This window comes from Carassius gibelio, chromosome B6 (assembly GCF_023724105.1).
Source record: "Carassius gibelio isolate Cgi1373 ecotype wild population from Czech Republic chromosome B6, carGib1.2-hapl.c, whole genome shotgun sequence".
In the NCBI taxonomy this organism is placed as follows: domain Eukaryota; kingdom Metazoa; phylum Chordata; class Actinopteri; order Cypriniformes; family Cyprinidae; genus Carassius; species Carassius gibelio.
Window position 1 is genome coordinate 9,245,319 of NC_068401.1, and position 17,091 is coordinate 9,262,409.

The 17,091-nt window shown below is 36.5% G+C and overlaps 3 protein-coding genes across 5 annotated transcripts; all 3 read left to right on the plus strand.

Moving 5' to 3' along the window:
- The first annotated feature begins 471 nt into the window (after positions 1 to 471).
- Positions 472 to 7,054, plus strand: sec61a1 (SEC61 translocon subunit alpha 1). The gene is made up of 12 exons (XM_052558825.1): positions 472 to 667; positions 1,522 to 1,589; positions 1,686 to 1,751; positions 1,867 to 1,945; positions 2,128 to 2,259; positions 2,384 to 2,493; positions 2,580 to 2,733; positions 2,819 to 2,979; positions 5,050 to 5,247; positions 5,431 to 5,622; positions 5,710 to 5,786; positions 5,865 to 7,054. The coding sequence occupies exons 1-12, from the start codon at positions 661 to 663 to the stop codon at positions 6,049 to 6,051; spliced, it is 1,431 nt and encodes a 476-aa protein (XP_052414785.1). The 5' UTR covers positions 472 to 660; the 3' UTR covers positions 6,052 to 7,054.
- A 289-nt stretch (positions 7,055 to 7,343) lies between these two features.
- Positions 7,344 to 9,563, plus strand: chchd4b (coiled-coil-helix-coiled-coil-helix domain containing 4b). 2 transcript variants are annotated; one of them, XM_052558827.1, is made up of 3 exons: positions 7,344 to 7,728; positions 8,357 to 8,455; positions 8,543 to 9,563. In XM_052558827.1, exons 1-3 carry the CDS (start codon positions 7,707 to 7,709, stop codon positions 8,887 to 8,889), a joined length of 468 nt encoding a protein of 155 aa, XP_052414787.1. In that variant the 5' UTR covers positions 7,344 to 7,706; the 3' UTR covers positions 8,890 to 9,563. The 2 variants fall into 2 exon arrangements, with proteins under 2 accessions (XP_052414787.1, XP_052414786.1); XM_052558826.1 differs by lacking the exon at positions 7,344 to 7,728 and having other exon boundaries at positions 7,735 to 8,455.
- Positions 9,564 to 9,987: 424 nt separating this feature from the next.
- Positions 9,988 to 17,080, plus strand: uroc1 (urocanate hydratase 1). Of its 2 annotated transcripts, XM_052558124.1 has the most exons (19): positions 9,990 to 10,232; positions 11,200 to 11,330; positions 11,437 to 11,530; positions 11,707 to 11,766; positions 11,861 to 11,989; positions 12,073 to 12,134; positions 12,567 to 12,633; positions 12,716 to 12,859; positions 13,444 to 13,532; positions 13,611 to 13,673; positions 13,748 to 13,927; positions 14,012 to 14,109; positions 14,861 to 14,933; positions 15,021 to 15,210; positions 15,552 to 15,650; positions 15,752 to 15,851; positions 16,142 to 16,223; positions 16,407 to 16,506; positions 16,589 to 17,080. In XM_052558124.1, exons 1-19 carry the CDS (start codon positions 10,107 to 10,109, stop codon positions 16,727 to 16,729), a joined length of 2,028 nt encoding a protein of 675 aa, XP_052414084.1. In that variant the 5' UTR covers positions 9,990 to 10,106; the 3' UTR covers positions 16,730 to 17,080. The 2 variants fall into 2 exon arrangements, 1 of the variants encoding a protein (XP_052414084.1); XR_008154205.1 differs by lacking the exons at positions 16,407 to 16,506; positions 16,589 to 17,080 and having other exon boundaries at positions 9,988 to 10,232; positions 15,552 to 15,664; positions 16,142 to 16,191.
- The last annotated feature ends 11 nt before the right edge of the window (positions 17,081 to 17,091 follow it).

Consider the following 17,091-nt stretch of genomic DNA (forward strand, 5'->3'; position numbering starts at 1 on the left):
AAATTTTTTCACACATCAAAAGTGCCCCATTCCATTTTCCATTTGTGCTTGATAGATCAAAGCGTAAGCCAAGCTTACCCGGAAGTATATTGTATTCATTTTATTGTTTTTCGTTCCCTATTTGATCTTTCTTAATTAAAAGTAGATCCCTTTTCAGTTGTAACCATATATATGTATGACATTAAGAGATAGTATTAATATAAATATAAACTTCATTACATTCAATGAAAATAAATACTAATATTTATAAATGAGTATTCATATACTCTCATATGTCTCATATTATTACTATTTTAACCACTTTAACTGTACGCTAAGTTAACTTTTAACACGAATGTATTTTTGTTTACTTTTAGCATCCCAACAATACAACTGAAGTGGGAAAATGAATAGGAAATTAACTTATAAAAAGAAGAATATCGGCCACTTGATTATATTACATAACGTGAAACAGAAGATCAACCGCGGCTCTCTGTTCGTCTGACGTGTGGTAGAGTCTGTGTAACGTTGACGTGTCTTTAAGCGCTCTCCTCCCTTCAGCTCTCTCTCGCTTCTCTCTTTCTTTTACACCGGCGGCGGAGCGCACCGGCAGCGCTGGACTGTCCGTTTACAGCTCACCGGGTTTTCAGATAGTGACCGTAAATTCAGGAGACCGTCACCATGGGGAGTGAGTGAAGTGTTTTAAAACGATAATCAATGCGATTCTGCTGTTATATCATGGTATAGTTCTCTTTGCATGGTTACCATACTAGCTAGGTAGCTTTCTTCAGTTGAAACCTAAGAGACAAGGTGTAAGATTTATTAAGATCTGTGTTTTACTGCAGGTGAAATGCATTTCAGTTCCTCCTTCGTTTCTTGTGTTTCGTATGTGAATTAGTATTTACATGGCTTTTTCTGGTGGTTAATGGTTGAATGCTGCGGACAGCTAGCGTTAGCCTGTTAGCTAATTTCTTAACACTTCTGTATGCCTTTTTATAACTACAAAATTGTAAACAACTAACTATACTTAAGATATGTAAAAGCGAATACTGGGAAATAAACACGTTTAGTATTTTGTTGGCTTGCCAGACCAGAGGGAAGATATCAAATACTACAAAGGCTAGCAGACATGCAAAACTAATACTGGTAAACGAATCTAATTCTGTTTAACTTGATTGCTTGGCAGTTCATGAATACGCATGATACACAATCAGAGAAAATTTATGTATTATTGTTAGATCTGATCTCCTGTCACATAGTATTTCATTGTTTAAAAGGTCGGAAGTATGCTTTTTAGCCAATCAGTTTAATGATGACGACGCTTTAGATTGGTTACTGTTGTCATAAGTAGCTCAACACGGGATTTGGGAAGAAAGGGACTATTCATCAGTCTTAATTTTGTATTACTGCTAATAATTTTCTCCTCATACTGTGGTGATCAAATAAAATGTATGTAGTTTAGTAAATATGCTGCATTAAGTGTAATTGGAATTTGTGGCACCATATTTCTCCCTTAACATTTCTGCTTTTTGTTATTTCCAGTTAAGTTCTTAGAGGTTATAAAACCGTTCTGTGTGGTTTTGCCAGAAATCCAGAAACCAGAAAGAAAGGTATAACATTGTACACTACATATATTATGTGTGTGGTTTTTAACTAGTTTACACACAAACCTACATTTTGAACTTATACTTCTATCTGTCTTTCAGATCCAGTTCAGAGAAAAAGTGCTATGGACTGCCATCACATTGTTCATCTTTCTTGTTTGCTGTCAGGTAAGTTTGATTTCTTAATGTATAAAAATAGCACTTGCCTGTGCTTTAGTGCTCCAGTTATGCTCAGTGTATAAAATGAGGTTAAGAGCTCACGTGACGTCTCTCCCTATCTCAGATCCCACTGTTTGGGATCATGTCTTCAGACTCCGCAGATCCATTCTACTGGATGAGAGTCATCTTGGCATCCAACAGAGGTAAGTCTTTTTATGTACATGGAATATTACGATATTAGGGTAATCTTAATTATTTTCATACCTAGTTTATTCAAGCATGTAATATATACTGTCGTTCAGAACTTTGGGGTCAGTAAGTCTAATACATTTATTAAGCAAACATATTGTGGCTTGTGAAGTTTACTAATGACTATGCTTTTCAGGTACTCTGATGGAGTTGGGTATCTCTCCCATTGTGACCTCTGGTCTGATCATGCAGCTGCTGGCTGGAGCTAAAATCATTGAGGTTGGAGACACACCAAAAGACAGAGCGCTTTTCAATGGAGCCCAGAAATGTATGTTTTTGTTGTTTTGAGTGTGTTGCATGTAAATGCTATTAAACAATAGTTAATAATTTTAGATTAGTTGTAATGGATAACATTTTTGTTAATAGCAATTTATTTTTTTATTTTTTTCCAGTGTTTGGTATGATCATCACCATTGGCCAGGCTATTGTCTACGTCATGACTGGAATGTATGGTGACCCTTCAGAGATGGGTGCTGGCATCTGTCTGCTGATCATCATTCAGGTAAGAGAGCATGTACACACACAACACAGGAGTTTTTTGTTTGTTTTTAAAAGAGACGTAATTGCGTTTGTGTGCTTTCCCTGTAGTTGTTTGTGGCCGGTATGATCGTGTTGCTGCTGGATGAGTTGTTGCAGAAGGGTTACGGATTGGGCTCTGGTATCTCTCTCTTCATCGCCACCAACATCTGTGAGACAATCGTATGGAAGGCGTTCAGCCCAACCACAGTCAACACAGGCAGAGGTTTGTGTTCAGGACACAGCATCTCTGTTTGAAATATATTTTGAACTTCAGTGATGCTGACTGAATGTTGTTTGTGTATGTACAGGTACTGAGTTTGAGGGAGCCATTATTGCTCTGTTCCACCTGTTGGCCACTCGTACCGATAAAGTGCGAGCACTGAGAGAGGCCTTCTACAGACAGAACCTGCCCAATCTCATGAACCTCATCTCTACAGTCTTCGTCTTTGCTGTGGTCATATACTTCCAGGTCAGTTTTTTTTTTTATCTCACTCTGTGTTGTTTATAATGATTGATTTTGCATTCTTTACTTATTTTAGCATATTTGTTATTTACTTCAGTCTTCTACAGTGGGTAAAATAAGTATTTTTTTCAGTAAATATATTTCTAAAGGTGCTGTTGACTTGAAATTTTCACCAGATGCCAGTAACAACCCAAGTTATCCATACATAAAAAGAAAAGAAAACCAAATTCAGAAACTAAATTGGGTAATAAAATGGAATGACACAGGGAAAAAGTAACATGTAGAAAGGGAGGTGCAAAAGTGATAGAAAGCCAAGACCGCAGCTGAAATCTATTAGTTATTAGAAAGCAATCCTGCCCCTTGTCAGTGGAAATTTAGCTGGTTCAGTCCCAACACCTAAGGATGATGAAGAAAGAAGGGTGGACCTTTTTGCAAGACCATGATCCCAAACACAGCAAAGGAAACTCTCAGTTCATAGTAGAGGCCCATGGAGCCTTCATGATTTTAAGCTTGTTTGTGTGGATGAATGGACCAGAATCACACCTGAGCAATGCATGCGACTAGTTAGTCCATACAGAAGGGTCTTGAAGATGTCATTACCAACAAGTATTAAATCAATTTCAGTAAGCGTGTTTAATACTTTATCTACTTGTCATTCCATTTAATTACACAGAACTTGATTTTTGAACTTATTTTTTTTCGTTTTCTTTGTTTGTATGTATGTATGGATTACTTTTTACCGACATCTGGTGAAAATTAAGTCAACAGCCCCTTTAGAAATATATTTAATGAGAAAATTGTTGACATTCAATACTTATATTACCCACTGTATGTCATTACTTGTTTTGTGTATAATGCTTAGGCAATATTGAACATTAATATCAATATGTTTACATAATCAATCCAATAAATAGGGCAGTCGCGGTGAGGGAATTCCCCTTGTTGTAATTTTGAGTGGGTCAATAGCATGGTATTATTGCCATATATAAAATATATATATATATATATATATACATACATACATACATACATGCGTACAGTAGTCAACATTTGAAGTGGATCAAAATCTACCAAAGTTGTCGTAAAACCAAAACCTGTTCTTGTCTTAGAACAACTTTGATGAATGTTTTCAATAGTTGACTACTGTTTTCCTAATTAATGTTGTTCAGTTGCTTTGACACAATCTGTTTTAAAGAGCTATATAAATAAAGGTGACTACTGTATATGGTGGTAATACCACAATTTATATATGCATACATACAATCTGTGTGTGTCTGTGTTCTATAACTAACGAGGGCATATTCAGAAAACAATGTAATCGAAACCAAATAGCGTTGAAACAGCAAGTGAAGTTATGGTCCACATAACAGTACATGAACCTGGCAATAAGATTGTTAGGCTATCATTAGCCTATATGTATAACAGTTATTTCTAATCTTATCTTCTAATCTGACTAGACACCAAGATACTTTCTATTGATATTTCCATCTGTGTGCGTTCTAGACGGGCTGTCAGTCAGTTCAGTTAGATTGTTGCGCCTCACGGTGGTGGGGGTTAACTCTTTCAAAAACGCTGGTTCATTCATTCAAATTAAAATGTAATGAAGTCATTTTAACTTTGAGTGCCACTTTAGAAGGCTCAGCCGACCTGCAATGCATCGATGCTAGGACATAGATTTCACTTTTCTTGAACATAACCTATTTTCACAAATCTATATGGAGGACAGACGCAAGTAATCGCACACGCTCAGTCGAGCTGTCTCTTATTCATTGTCTGTTTAGGCTTGTTAAGTGCAAATCTATGGAGCCTCTGTACAAATCGGCATGGCACACATTGTTATCATTACTAACTTGTTTAATACTCAATCCACATGCATGAAGTCTAAAACGAGAAGGGAATAACTTTCCGAAAAAAGAAAACCGCAAAAATTGCAGTTGCGGCTGTTCTTGAATACCTCTGCGGTTTGATCGTCAATAGCGAATTATTGTGATATTGCAGTTACCGAGACAGCCCTACCAATAAGGTGCTTTAAAATGTAATTACTGACAAAATATTTATGCATTTTATTTTGCACAGGGCTTCAGAGTTGACCTGCCTATCAAGTCTGCACGTTACCGTGGCCAGTACAACACCTATCCCATCAAGCTGTTCTACACCTCCAACATTCCCATCATCCTGCAGTCTGCTCTGGTCTCTAACCTCTACGTCATTTCTCAGATGCTCTCCACCCGCTTCAGTGGAAATTTCCTGGTCAACCTACTGGGGACTTGGTCTGTAAGTGTGACCAGTGCTTGTTGCTGTGTACCATGTCTTCTGCTAAATTTAAAAGTGCAAATCCAGAGATTGTTTTATAGGTTGCAGACCAGAAACAAAATAGAACTAGATATGGAAGAATAAACCTTCCTAATAGCCTGATTTTCCTTCCTAATTATTATTATTTTTTTGTTGTTATTGTAGGATGCCACATCTGGTGGTCCAGCCCGTGCCTACCCTGTAGGGGGTCTGTGTTACTATCTGTCTCCTCCGGAATCATTTGGTTCTGTGCTTGATGACCCAGTCCATGCAGTGATCTACATTGTATTCATGCTCGGATCCTGTGCCTTCTTTTCTAAGACCTGGATTGAAGTTTCTGGATCATCTGCCAAAGATGTGCGTTACCAGTTCTTGTTAATTTATCAGAGTTTTTTTTGAATATCTGATATGAAGTTGAAGTAATGGTTGTATGTGTGTTTTTAGGTGGCCAAGCAGCTGAAAGAACAGCAGATGGTGATGAGGGGACACAGAGAGACCTCCATGGTTCATGAACTCAACAGGTGAGCTACAAACACAATAACTTTTGAAGTACTTGCTTGTCAGGACCTCCATTAATATACATTCTCTTTGTTATTCAGGTACATCCCCACAGCGGCTGCATTTGGTGGACTGTGTATCGGAGGCCTTTCAGTAATGGCTGACTTCCTGGGAGCCATCGGTTCTGGAACAGGGATCCTTTTGGCTGTTACCATCATCTATCAGTACTTTGAAATATTTGTTAAGGAACAGAGTGAAATTGGCAGCATGGGAGCGCTACTCTTCTAAACAAAGACACTCACCAAACACGCACAAACATACTTGCTGACACATTATAAAACACTTTTATTTTTTATTGTTGTCATTTTTTTATTTCAGTGAGTTTTAAAATGGTCTGTCACAAGTGCTGTCTTGGGAGAACGCTAGTTCCAGCTGAGCGTGTTGTCCTGTTTGTCAGAAGTGGCAAAACGATTCTAAAATTCAGTGATGAAGCTAAACTTCAGTGATGGTACTGCAAAGATGGACTCTGGGAGCTCTGATTAGGAATATTCAGGAGTTTTCCCTTCTCAGTCGGTCCTTCCTCTGTCTTCACGCGTCACTGAATTCCTTCATTCACCCTTATGTTTATTTTCTTGTCTGATCCTAGTTATGCCAGGTATAAAGGATTTTCCAGAAAGTATTGCTAATGTTGAGTGATTGACTTGTTTTACACTTGACACTTCCAAGTTTGACTCCATACACACACACTGTTTCTATTACGTCTTGATTATTTTTTCCAAAAATAGCTGTTAGGCTCACTCTGACTCCTCATACTGAATTTAATCATACAAAATGTGATGGTTTAGATTTGGCAAAAGATCTGTCAGCAGAATAGCTTGTCAGTTTTAAACAAGGCAACATTACAACAGAGGAAATGTAATGCACAGTGTGGCACCAGTGGCGCGCAAGTGTATGTGTGTGTGTGTGCTCATTTACGCTGGAATCCTTTTGTACAGAAAACATTTTACACAGTAGGCTTAAAGGATTTTCTGTTTTTGAAAGTGCTCGGTCTATAGTGAGAGCTTGGTTGCAGACAGAACTGGTTACACCTGAAGTCTGTTTGCATTGAAAACTCAGCCCTTGTTACTGTATCATTGAGTGTCTGTATATATGACATTTAAATGCAGTGCGCAACAGTGTAAAATACGTTTTTTTTTGTTTGTTTTTTTAACTATGTAAAAAGAAATGTTCCGAACAAATATATTCAGCAAAGACTGATCATTCTCAATAAAAACTCATTTTTGGGAGATAAGATGCGTTTTATTTGTGAACACGTTTTACTGGACCTTTAACATTAGAGATTATAAAACGAAATGTTTTTGTGATTGTAAAAATGGCTCCATACATTTTCACAAATTATATGTTAAAGTTTGAGCTGTTATGCAGGTTACTGTACAAACATCATCATCATACTCTTTAAAAGTCCTCTCAATTTAGTTAGCTATGTTTAACTACAAAGAAAATGCTATGTTTTAGAAAACTCAAGTATAAAACTGTGGGTGTCACGGTTGTGAAATTAGTTTAAGCACTGATGGGATGTTCAGAATTTTAGTCTTCATGATTAAAGTAGTTTAAACTTCTCATTTTAAACAGTACTGTTCAATTAATTTCCTAAAGCGTAAACTTAAAATAATTATGGGTTTATTATTTTCTTGCAGGCAATCTGAGAGGCAAAAATGTGGGGTCCTCGTCTCCTGTTTATGATGTCATCATATTAGATTTGATAACGTGGTTTGAAAGCGGCATGACCAATGAATGACCGTGGAACGGATCAGATAGCGGGTGATATTTGATATTTTTGGAGTTGATATCGCAAAATATTGATGATAAAGCGCGGGGAAATTAGCGCAAGCACTGCATTTGTATCTGCTTTTGCTACATTTATAATTTCTGTATAGAAAGACATGACTACAGTCAACGAGGAAGGTAATTGAGAAGATAAAAATTGATTTTTTTTTTTTCAAAATTGATTTTTGTTGTCAACAGTCTGTTCTTAAAGTTTAAAGTAAGCTCTGAAACTTAATTCTAGCCACAAGACTAGAGTGATAGCGATGACCTTGTCGTGAAAACTGATGCCACACTGAAAAAGAAAAGAAAAGGAAATCTAAACTCAATGTTAAAATATTTGAACCTTCTCAAAGCTGATTATATGTGTTTACCCATATTATTCCAATTAATTAAGGACTTTTTTGTTATTAATGTTTTATTACAAGAGTCAAGGGTCACAATAACACATGATAAACTGTACATAATAGGAATAACACATCATTGACAGAAATAGACAAGAGTCATATGGACATTACACAATGAATGTAATAGCAAAACTTAAAACTAACAGTGTAACAAAAATTTAAGATAACAAAAAAAAAATAATTAATAGGATGGTGAAATGTGTACATCTGAATGTTGTAGTTTACCACAACCTTTTAAAAAAACATTGTTTTTAACATTGTTTACACCATTAATAAGAAATAAAGGTATGTTTTATTTTTAAGTTGTTATTAATTACTTGCGTACTTCGCAAATATGAATTGCCATCATTTACTCTTTACAGGGAAGGACCGAGTCATATTTGTCACCAAGGAAGAACATGAAATTCCTAGCACTGTGAAACTGGATGAGGAGAATGCAAATGAGGACCATGAAGAAAAAGGTGACTGATGGAAAGATATGCTTCCTTTTTGAGATGAAACTGTAACTTTGTCATTTTCTATCCACCTCACTTTCTCTTTGTGTTTAGGTCTCATCTTGCCAAGCGGTGAGATAAATTGGGACTGTCCGTGTTTGGGGGGGATGGCAAGTGGAGTGTGTGGCGAGCAGTTTAAGACTGCATTCACCTGCTTCCACTTTAGTCAAGAAGAGGTGAAGGGTTCAGACTGTCTGGAGCAGTTCAGCAGCATGCAGGAGTGTTTTCGGCTTCATCCTGAACTCTTCCCTCAGGAAGATGATCTTCAAAGTGCCAATCCCGAATCAAACGCCGAACAAAAAGACTCCTCTTCCATCTCTGACTTCAGCACAAGCAAAGAGTCTGACCCTCTGCCCACTGACATGAACAATATGCCTTCACAGCTGCCCGTAGCTAGTTAAAATTGGAGAACAACTGATTTCCATCTCTAATTCCACTTTTTTGTTTACTTTATTATATTTAAATATGCTTTTAAGATGAGACATAAAGGAAACAGGGACACTGAATAAATGCAGAAAGTAACAATATATGGACTATATATTTTTCCAACATATTTTTTGATGAATGTGATGTTCTAAAAAATATAAAGTGATATCTTAAAAAATGGTGAGACATCGATGTTTTGTTAAACTCTCTCTGATTGTGTGTTCTGAAAAATATCAACTACATGTTTGTACATTGTGTTTTTCTTTCTTTTCTTTTTTATACTCCTTTATTATTTTTTTGTTCCTTTGATCACCTTAATCCAAGTGTAACTTGTAAAAGTGTGTGATTTAAAGTCTACTGAGATTTACTGTACTTGTGTGTAAAATGTGAGATCATATTTTCATAAAGTTATAAACTCATAAATTTTATATTGTTTGGCCATTTTAGTATACATGTATATAATTGTGTGCTGCTTTAGTCAAACAGTATCGAAGTAATTTAAATGAGGTTAATAAATCACCTTTCACACTGGGTCCAAAAGTTTGAGTTTACATAAAAAGTTTAAATTTAAAATCTTTGATTTAAACATACTGTCTAACATCTGTATTCTACATGAGATATTAAATAAAGTCATACAGATTTGGAACGACATGAGGCTGAGTAAATTGTGATGGATGTTTTTTGGTGAAAAAAAATATTCTCAGTTATAGCAAATTCTGTCAGTCATGGCTCTAGTGACATATATAAATGAGTTCTATTAAAAGGAGGAGCACAGGAATGAGGCTTTTTAAATGATATATTTTGATAGCCAATATTGCACCTGGTGGAAAAAATGAAATAGAAGATAGCTTTAGATTTATCCACGCCTTTGAGTCAATCATCCAAGGTCAGTAAAATGAAATGGATGTTTCTGAACTGGTTGTTTTTGTAGAGTGCCACAACATGTTTGGCTTGTTCAATGATTGCCTGACAGATATCTGACGTTTCTTATTGGATGAGACGAGAGGGAAAACCAAGTGAACTGACCAATGCAGTGATAGGGAGGAGGTTAGAGGGTCAGCGGGCAGTGTTCATATAAACCTCTCTCATTCTTCCTGTGAACTACAGACGCATCCTGAGAGAACTTGTAAATATAAACCACTGATACAGAGATAAATCATATCTTTATACCTCCTCTGTGAATATAAGAGTGATGTCCAGCCTAAAGGAGATCTGTGCCGGATTACCCCTTGATCCTCTTCCTCCGAACCCTGGCAGAGACCCCAGCATACCTCATGCACCTGTCCGTACTCCAAACTTCACCCCAGCAGAAGAACGGGTGGGTATCATTTTTTTTGGTCATTTATTATAATTCAAATATTTAATAAATAAAAATCTGCAGAATATACTATCTGCTTCCTTTCATACAATGACCAAAAAGGACAAAAACCATAAAGCATCATATATTTAATGCAGATGACTTGTAAGATATATTACAAATCTTTAGAAGCGATATAATAACTTTGTGTTGGAAACAGACTGAGATTATGTTGATGTTCTGTAAAAATCTGGTCATTTTTGATTCTGACAAATCACACGCCTCTGAATCATATTATTTCTTTAAAATGTCTTTATTCGTTTATGGTTGAGTAGTAATGAGATGGATATTTACAGCCCAAAAATATGAAATGCAAATTATAATGAAATGTTGTTCTGGAATATACACGTTTTCAAAAGTAAAAGAAATTAATACTTTTGTTCAGCGAGGATACATTAAATTTTTTTTTTTTTTTAAATCTATTTGAAGTAATTGCTGTTCTTCTGAACTTTGTATTTGTCAAAGAGTAATGAAAGAAATATTTCATGGTTTGCAGAACTATTATGCCGCAAAACTGTTCAATATTGGAGATAATAATTAGAAATGTTGTGAGAGTGAAGTTTTTACAGTAATATTCACAATATTACTATTTCAAAAACAAAACAAACCTCACCGACCCCAAACTTTTGAACTGTAGATTTTTCAGCTGTGTAGAACTGTTGGTTTCAGTTCTACGCACTGGTTAAAAATACAAAGTGTTCCAAATCTTTCCACACTGTGAGCCCTGTCAATCATTAGAGAAGATAAAAGTCTGAGTTTTGTAAGAGAGAAAGGATCGAATGCTCAGTGAAATGGGGGATGAGGGACAGAGACCAAAATCTTTTGTAACTTGATTGCATCATGATCACTCAGTCTGTCCCTTCAGTTAACCTCTACTGAACTCTCCTGTTCTTGGTCTCTGTCATAGTCTTTTTTTCTGTCTCTCTAGCTGGCTTTGAGGAATGCCTTGAGATACTTTCCTCCAAATCTGCATGTGACTCTGGCTACAGAGTTTGCGCAGGAGCTCAGACAGTATGGACACATTTACATGTACCGCTTCTGTCCTACACTACGTATGAGGTACAAAATAAGCATTTGCACAGCATACATGGACAACTGTATTAATATACCATGTCTTGACCATGGCATTTCACACCGTATCTGTGACTGTATGTGTGTGTTATAGAGCCTATCCTATTGATCAGTACCCATGTAGAACAAGGCAAGCTGCTTCCATCATGCTTATGATAATGAACAACCTGGATCCTGCTGTAGCACAGGTACACTTTCACATGTGATATGTGATCATCCAGAAATGGCTGGGATGTTTATTCAGCAAGGGGGCCTCTTCTTTTAGACCTATAGATCTGCCTTTCCTTCTCGGAAGATAATATTTTATGGTGAAAGTACTGTATTTCTAAAATACGCTTTCATTTTAATGCTTGTCTGCTCGCAGTTCCCACAAGAGCTTGTCACATACGGAGGAAACGGACAGGTGTTCAGCAACTGGGCGCAGGTAGATTTTTACAGATTTATGTATCTGTAATGTCATATTTTATACACCTTTCTCTACATGTATACTGTTTATGTGTGTGTTTGTATACATGTAGTTCTGGTTGGTATTTCACTATCTGAGCACCATGACTGAAGAGCAGACCCTTGTGATGTATAGTGGTCATCCATTGGGTCTTTTTCCCAGCCTCCCTTCTTCTCCACGCTGTGTAATCACAAACGGCATGGTAAGGTACACACAGGCCTTTATGCACGAGCATGGATTGTTTTTACCCAGGGTGCATCTCTTTATCTTCTTGTTTTATTTCAGGTCATTCCAAACTATTCTTCCAGAGAGGAATATGAGAAGATGTTTGCTTTGGGCATTACAATGTGAGATTTCACCAATACCTTTCAACTAGTCTCTTCTTGAAAATGTGCATATGTACTTTACTAATCTAGTTTACCAGTTTGAGGGTGCTGAGATTTTTTTTTAAATAAGTTTTGTGCATTTATTTGATCAGAAATATAGTAAAACAGTAATATTGTCAAATATATATATAGAAATCATTCTAATATGCTGATTTGGAAGCATTTCTTAAACATTATTAATGTGTAAAACTGTTGTGCTGCTTAATATTTTTGTAGAAACTGTGATGCATTTGTTGGATTCTTTATTCAATAGAAAGTTCCAAATATAATTTATGTAACAAATACATTATTAATATTTTTACTGTAACTTTAAAATCAATATAATGCATCCTTGAAGAACTGGGTGATAGTCTGTGTTGTCTAGTGTGTATGTTTCTCTGTGTTTATGGTCAGGTATGGGCAGATGACCGCTGGAAGTTACTGTTACATTGGCCCACAGGGCATCGTCCACGGCACCATGGTAACAAATGCATTCTTCTCTATCAAATGCTGTATAAAACGTCAAAAAACAGATCTAAACAAGGATATCTCTGTGTATATAGTTGACAGTGCTCAATGCAGGACGGAGATACTTGGGCTCAGGTGACCTGAGGGGTCGTGTGTTTGTGACATCTGGTCTGGGAGGCATGAGCGGAGCACAAGCAAAGGCAGCGGTCATTGCTGGCTGTGTTGGGGTCATTGCAGAGGTTAGATAATGGCTATAGTAAATGCACACCATTTTTATATATTCTATAGTCAGTTTATTCAAGTTTCCTGTTAAAAACAAATTTGCTAACCAGTCAATGAGTTAATCAGGGTATCGTCCATCCATTCCAAATCAGTTTTCAATAAAAAAACGAAAAGACTCAAGAGGATTCAAGTGAGAGAACATGGACAAGACTTGAATCCTCTTGAGTCTTTTTGTTTTTTGTTTTTTTAATTGAAAATGGATTTGTATAGACGGAAGATACCCTGATTTGAGTTCCACCTCAGATTCAATCACAAAGAAAATGTCCCAACATTGTTTAAGGGTGTCTTTTAATCCAGTCTCAACTTTAAATGGACCAATGTTTTGCATTCACACTTTTCCTGGCCATAGAAATGGAAATGTCTAATTTTAGTCCAGGACTTATAGCAAACCTCAGTCAAACTCTTGAGCAAAGTGGCTCAAATCGCTTAAAAATTAGTTTGGATTCTTGTAAAGTCTAAATTGCAAAACAACCTTATGCCCCTAAAAGATCCATATGTGAAAAACCGTAAGTGCACAATCCATCATATCTGACCTCTGCAGGTTGATGAAGTGCCACTAAAGAAAAGGCATGAGCAGGGCTGGCTGATGGAGATCACTAGTGACTTGAGCCACTGTATCCAACGCATCAGGTACAGTATGCAAGAAAACGTACAGAGAAACACATTGAAACACACAGACATATCTTCAATTTATGCTTAATCTTATAGGGAGGCCAGAAAAGCAAAGATGGCCTTGAGTTTAGGCTACCATGGGAACATTGTGGAGCTCTGGTAAGTTGTGTACTTCATATTTTATTTGCAATAGTTTCCATTTTTTTGTAAATTATAAGTGCAATATGTTTCAGGGAGTGCCTCTACCAGGAGTATAAGAAGACAGGAGAGTTGTTGGTCGATTTGGGTTCTGACCAGACATCACTTCATAATCCGTTCAGTGGAGGATATTACCCAGTGCAACTAGCCTTCAGACAAGCCAATCAGCTCATGAACACCGACCCTGAGCGCTTCAAAACCCTTGTACATGAAAGGTACACACTGAAATCTTTTGATATGGGTTTCACAAATAAATCTAAGTTATTTAAAACTACATAAGCTGCAACTTCCTTGTGTAGTCTTCGCAGGCAGGTGGCTGCCATCAGTAAATTGTCGGATGCAGGGATGTTCTTCTGGGACTACGGAAATGCTTTTCTATTAGAGGCCAAGAGAGCAGGCAAGTAAAGAGTCAGCTGCCCTTACATTGCTACTTACCAAATAAATAAATAAATAGATTTCATTTAGTGAGAAGAAAGAGGCTATAGTTATGTAGCAAAATGCAAAATAGGTTAATAAGAAATTAATGCCTTAATACAAAGATATTTATGGAAGCTCATTTGTGCTACACAGAGAGAGAAAAAAGGTAATTGTGACTTTTTTTTTTTTTTACAATTGTTTATATACACAAATGTGACTTTTTTCAGAATTGCAAGTTTAATTCTGTTAATTTTGTCAGTGTAATTTTGAAATATAAACTCGCAATTCGCAAATGTAAGAAAAAAGTCAGAATTGTGGGATCAAATGTCACAATTACCTTTTTTAATATCATGGCAAAAACAACAACAACAAATTTTGGGACATGTAAACTCTGAATTAAGAGAAAAAAAGTCAAAATTGCAAGATATACAATCAGAACGGTGCAATGTAAAATCAAATATCCAAGTTTATATCTAGAAAATTCTGAATTTATATCTTGCAATCCTGAGAGCAAAAAGTCGGAACCTAATACCTAACATTTTTTTGCCATGATGCAAACAACCTTCCATAGAAATTTGTCCTAAAATGCCATAATTATCCAGTCAGTATTACGTATTCCAGTGAGCCATATAATAAAACCTTTTCAACTTCAAAGTATGGATAGTTAACCTCGAACAAATCCATTAAAAACAAAAAGTGCATTAGTAAATATGTTCTTCTTTCTCTTCAAGGTGCGGAGGTAGAGAAGAAAGGGGGAGGGGCTACTGAGTTTAAATATCCCTCATATGTCCAACACATAATGGGGTAAGTGACCATTCGCAAGTTTACACACATATATGTCCTAACTACACACTCTCACAGTCTAGTTGTAATCTTTGCCCCTTGCTGTAGAGATATTTTTTCACTGGGTTTTGGGCCATTTCGTTGGGTCTGTACCTCTGGTGACCCTGCTGACCTGGCTGAGACTGACGCAATCGCCACGGCTGTTCTAGAAGAGATAAGTTCCTCAGTAACCGAACAAGTCCGACAGCAGTACAATGACAACATCCGCTGGATCCGTGAAGCTGGGAAACACAAAATGGTGCGAGTGCGACACCCAATTTTACATCACCACAATGTTCATTTTGTATTCACATCAATTTATTTAAAGATCATCTTGAATTTATACTGACATCAAGTGGAGTGAATGCAGCATAACATCAAAGCAAATGATGCCTTTGTGAAAATGTGCTATTCACAGTAAGACAAAATTAATTCAGTTTCCAATAATAGGTATAGCATTATGATTTTAAACATACGTTTTAATTAAGTTCTTTAAGATTAAACATGTAAAATGTACTGGATCTTTTAGGTTATGTGTTATAATAATGCTTAGCATATTTAGGTTGCTATTTGCATAGTACAATTGAGTTTTGTGTTTAGGTTGTGGGTTCGCAGGCCCGTATACTCTATTCGGACCAGCGAGGAAGAGTATCCATCGCCTTGGCCATAAACCAAGCCATTGCTAAGGGCAGAGTCTCGGTAAAACTACTTAAGTGTGCATACTTCAGTACTCGTTTAACTACGGTTCATTAATACACACTTTGCAACATAATAGTGCAACTGTGTTTTCACCTCCTCAGGCTCCAGTAGTCATCAGTAGAGACCACCATGATGTCAGCGGGACAGACAGCCCCTTCAGGGAGACATCCAATGTTTATGATGGCTCTGCCTTCTGTGCAGGTACAAACAGACACATCTAGAAATACAAGTGAACTCATATTACTTATACTAACTCTACTTACTAAGGGATAAAGTGTAGCAATAATGACATTGTAAAATAAACCTGACAAGGTGATCAGAAGTGGTGTTGTATAATCCTGAAAGACTGTTTGAATATATATTATCTTGCTTATTACACAGCTACTCAGAGAATAAAAAGAATCAGAATTTTACAATCAGAAGTATGTATTTCAGAGAGCGTATTTAAAATATGATAGATCATATATAATATGTCTGGGCATTTATTATAGACATGGCAGTGCAGAACTTTGTTGGCGATGCATTTCGTGGTGCCACATGGGTCGCTTTGCACAATGGAGGAGGAGTTGGATGGTAAGGAGAGATTTGACTATTTATTGCTGAATAATCATTTAGAAATTACTTCTAGTTCAGTCACTAATTGGCTTGCAGTTGTGTATTACTGATTGAGCAGAAAATAATAAAAATGCACCTGAAAAAAGTTTTTCGTTAATAATCAGTAGGGCGTCGATTATTGACCCTTATTTTTATTTTTAGGGGGGAAGTGATAAATGGTGGTTTTGGATTGGTTCTGGATGGTTCTGAAGATGCAGGGCAAAGAGCTAAACTAATGTTAAACTGGGATGTCTCTAATGGGGTGAGTATCTTCATGTGTGTGTTTATATATACACTTATTATACTGTTATATATAAATACTGATGTGTATGTATATCCATTAGGTGGCACGGAGATGCTGGTCTGGAAATGCTAATGCTTATGAGACAATTCAACGTACCATGGAGGACCAGCGTCAGCTGAGAGTCACAATGCCCAACCCTGTAGAGGAAGATCAAATTCTGGACCGTGCACTGCAGGGATAGACTAAACACTTATTGATATATGAGATTATTCATTAAAATGCTACAGAATGAGTGTCTATGAACACACTTCAGGAAAAAAAAAATCTGTTTAAGTAACACAAGTACTTTTCTGTTCAATCAAGTTGGACAATGGAATGCTTATATAGACTGTAAAATTTAAATTCTAAAATTAAATTAGACTGTTGTTTTGGATGGCGGCACGCAAACGCTGAAATACTACTGATTATGCGCTTCTTTTTTTAGCTACACCTCTTTAGCTACAGGTCTTTGATTTTTTTCCTCTCAACATTTTCTCCTCTGTAACATGATATGATGTTTGATTTAATAAATAAATGTAACATTTCCTCTCAATATTGTTTTTT

Excerpts from the sequence above, each read along its gene's own strand:
- sec61a1 (XM_052558825.1), top strand. Across the intron at positions 1,946-2,127 it reads CATCTTGGCATCCAACAGAG|GTACTCTGATGGAGTTGGGT; the intron begins GTAAGTCTTTTT and ends TATGCTTTTCAG. Across the intron at positions 5,787-5,864 it reads ATGGTTCATGAACTCAACAG|GTACATCCCCACAGCGGCTG; the intron begins GTGAGCTACAAA and ends TTTGTTATTCAG.
- chchd4b (XM_052558826.1), top strand. The coding sequence starts at position 8,329 with ATGAATTGCCATCATTTACTCTTTACAGGGAAGGACCGAGTCATATTT. Across the intron at positions 8,456-8,542 it reads TGAGGACCATGAAGAAAAAG|GTCTCATCTTGCCAAGCGGT; the intron begins GTGACTGATGGA and ends CTTTGTGTTTAG.
- uroc1 (XM_052558124.1), top strand. The coding sequence starts at position 10,107 with ATGTCCAGCCTAAAGGAGATCTGTGCCGGATTACCCCTTGATCCTCTT. Across the intron at positions 11,531-11,706 it reads TGGATCCTGCTGTAGCACAG|TTCCCACAAGAGCTTGTCAC; the intron begins GTACACTTTCAC and ends GTCTGCTCGCAG. Across the intron at positions 12,135-12,566 it reads TTTGCTTTGGGCATTACAAT|GTATGGGCAGATGACCGCTG; the intron begins GTGAGATTTCAC and ends GTTTATGGTCAG.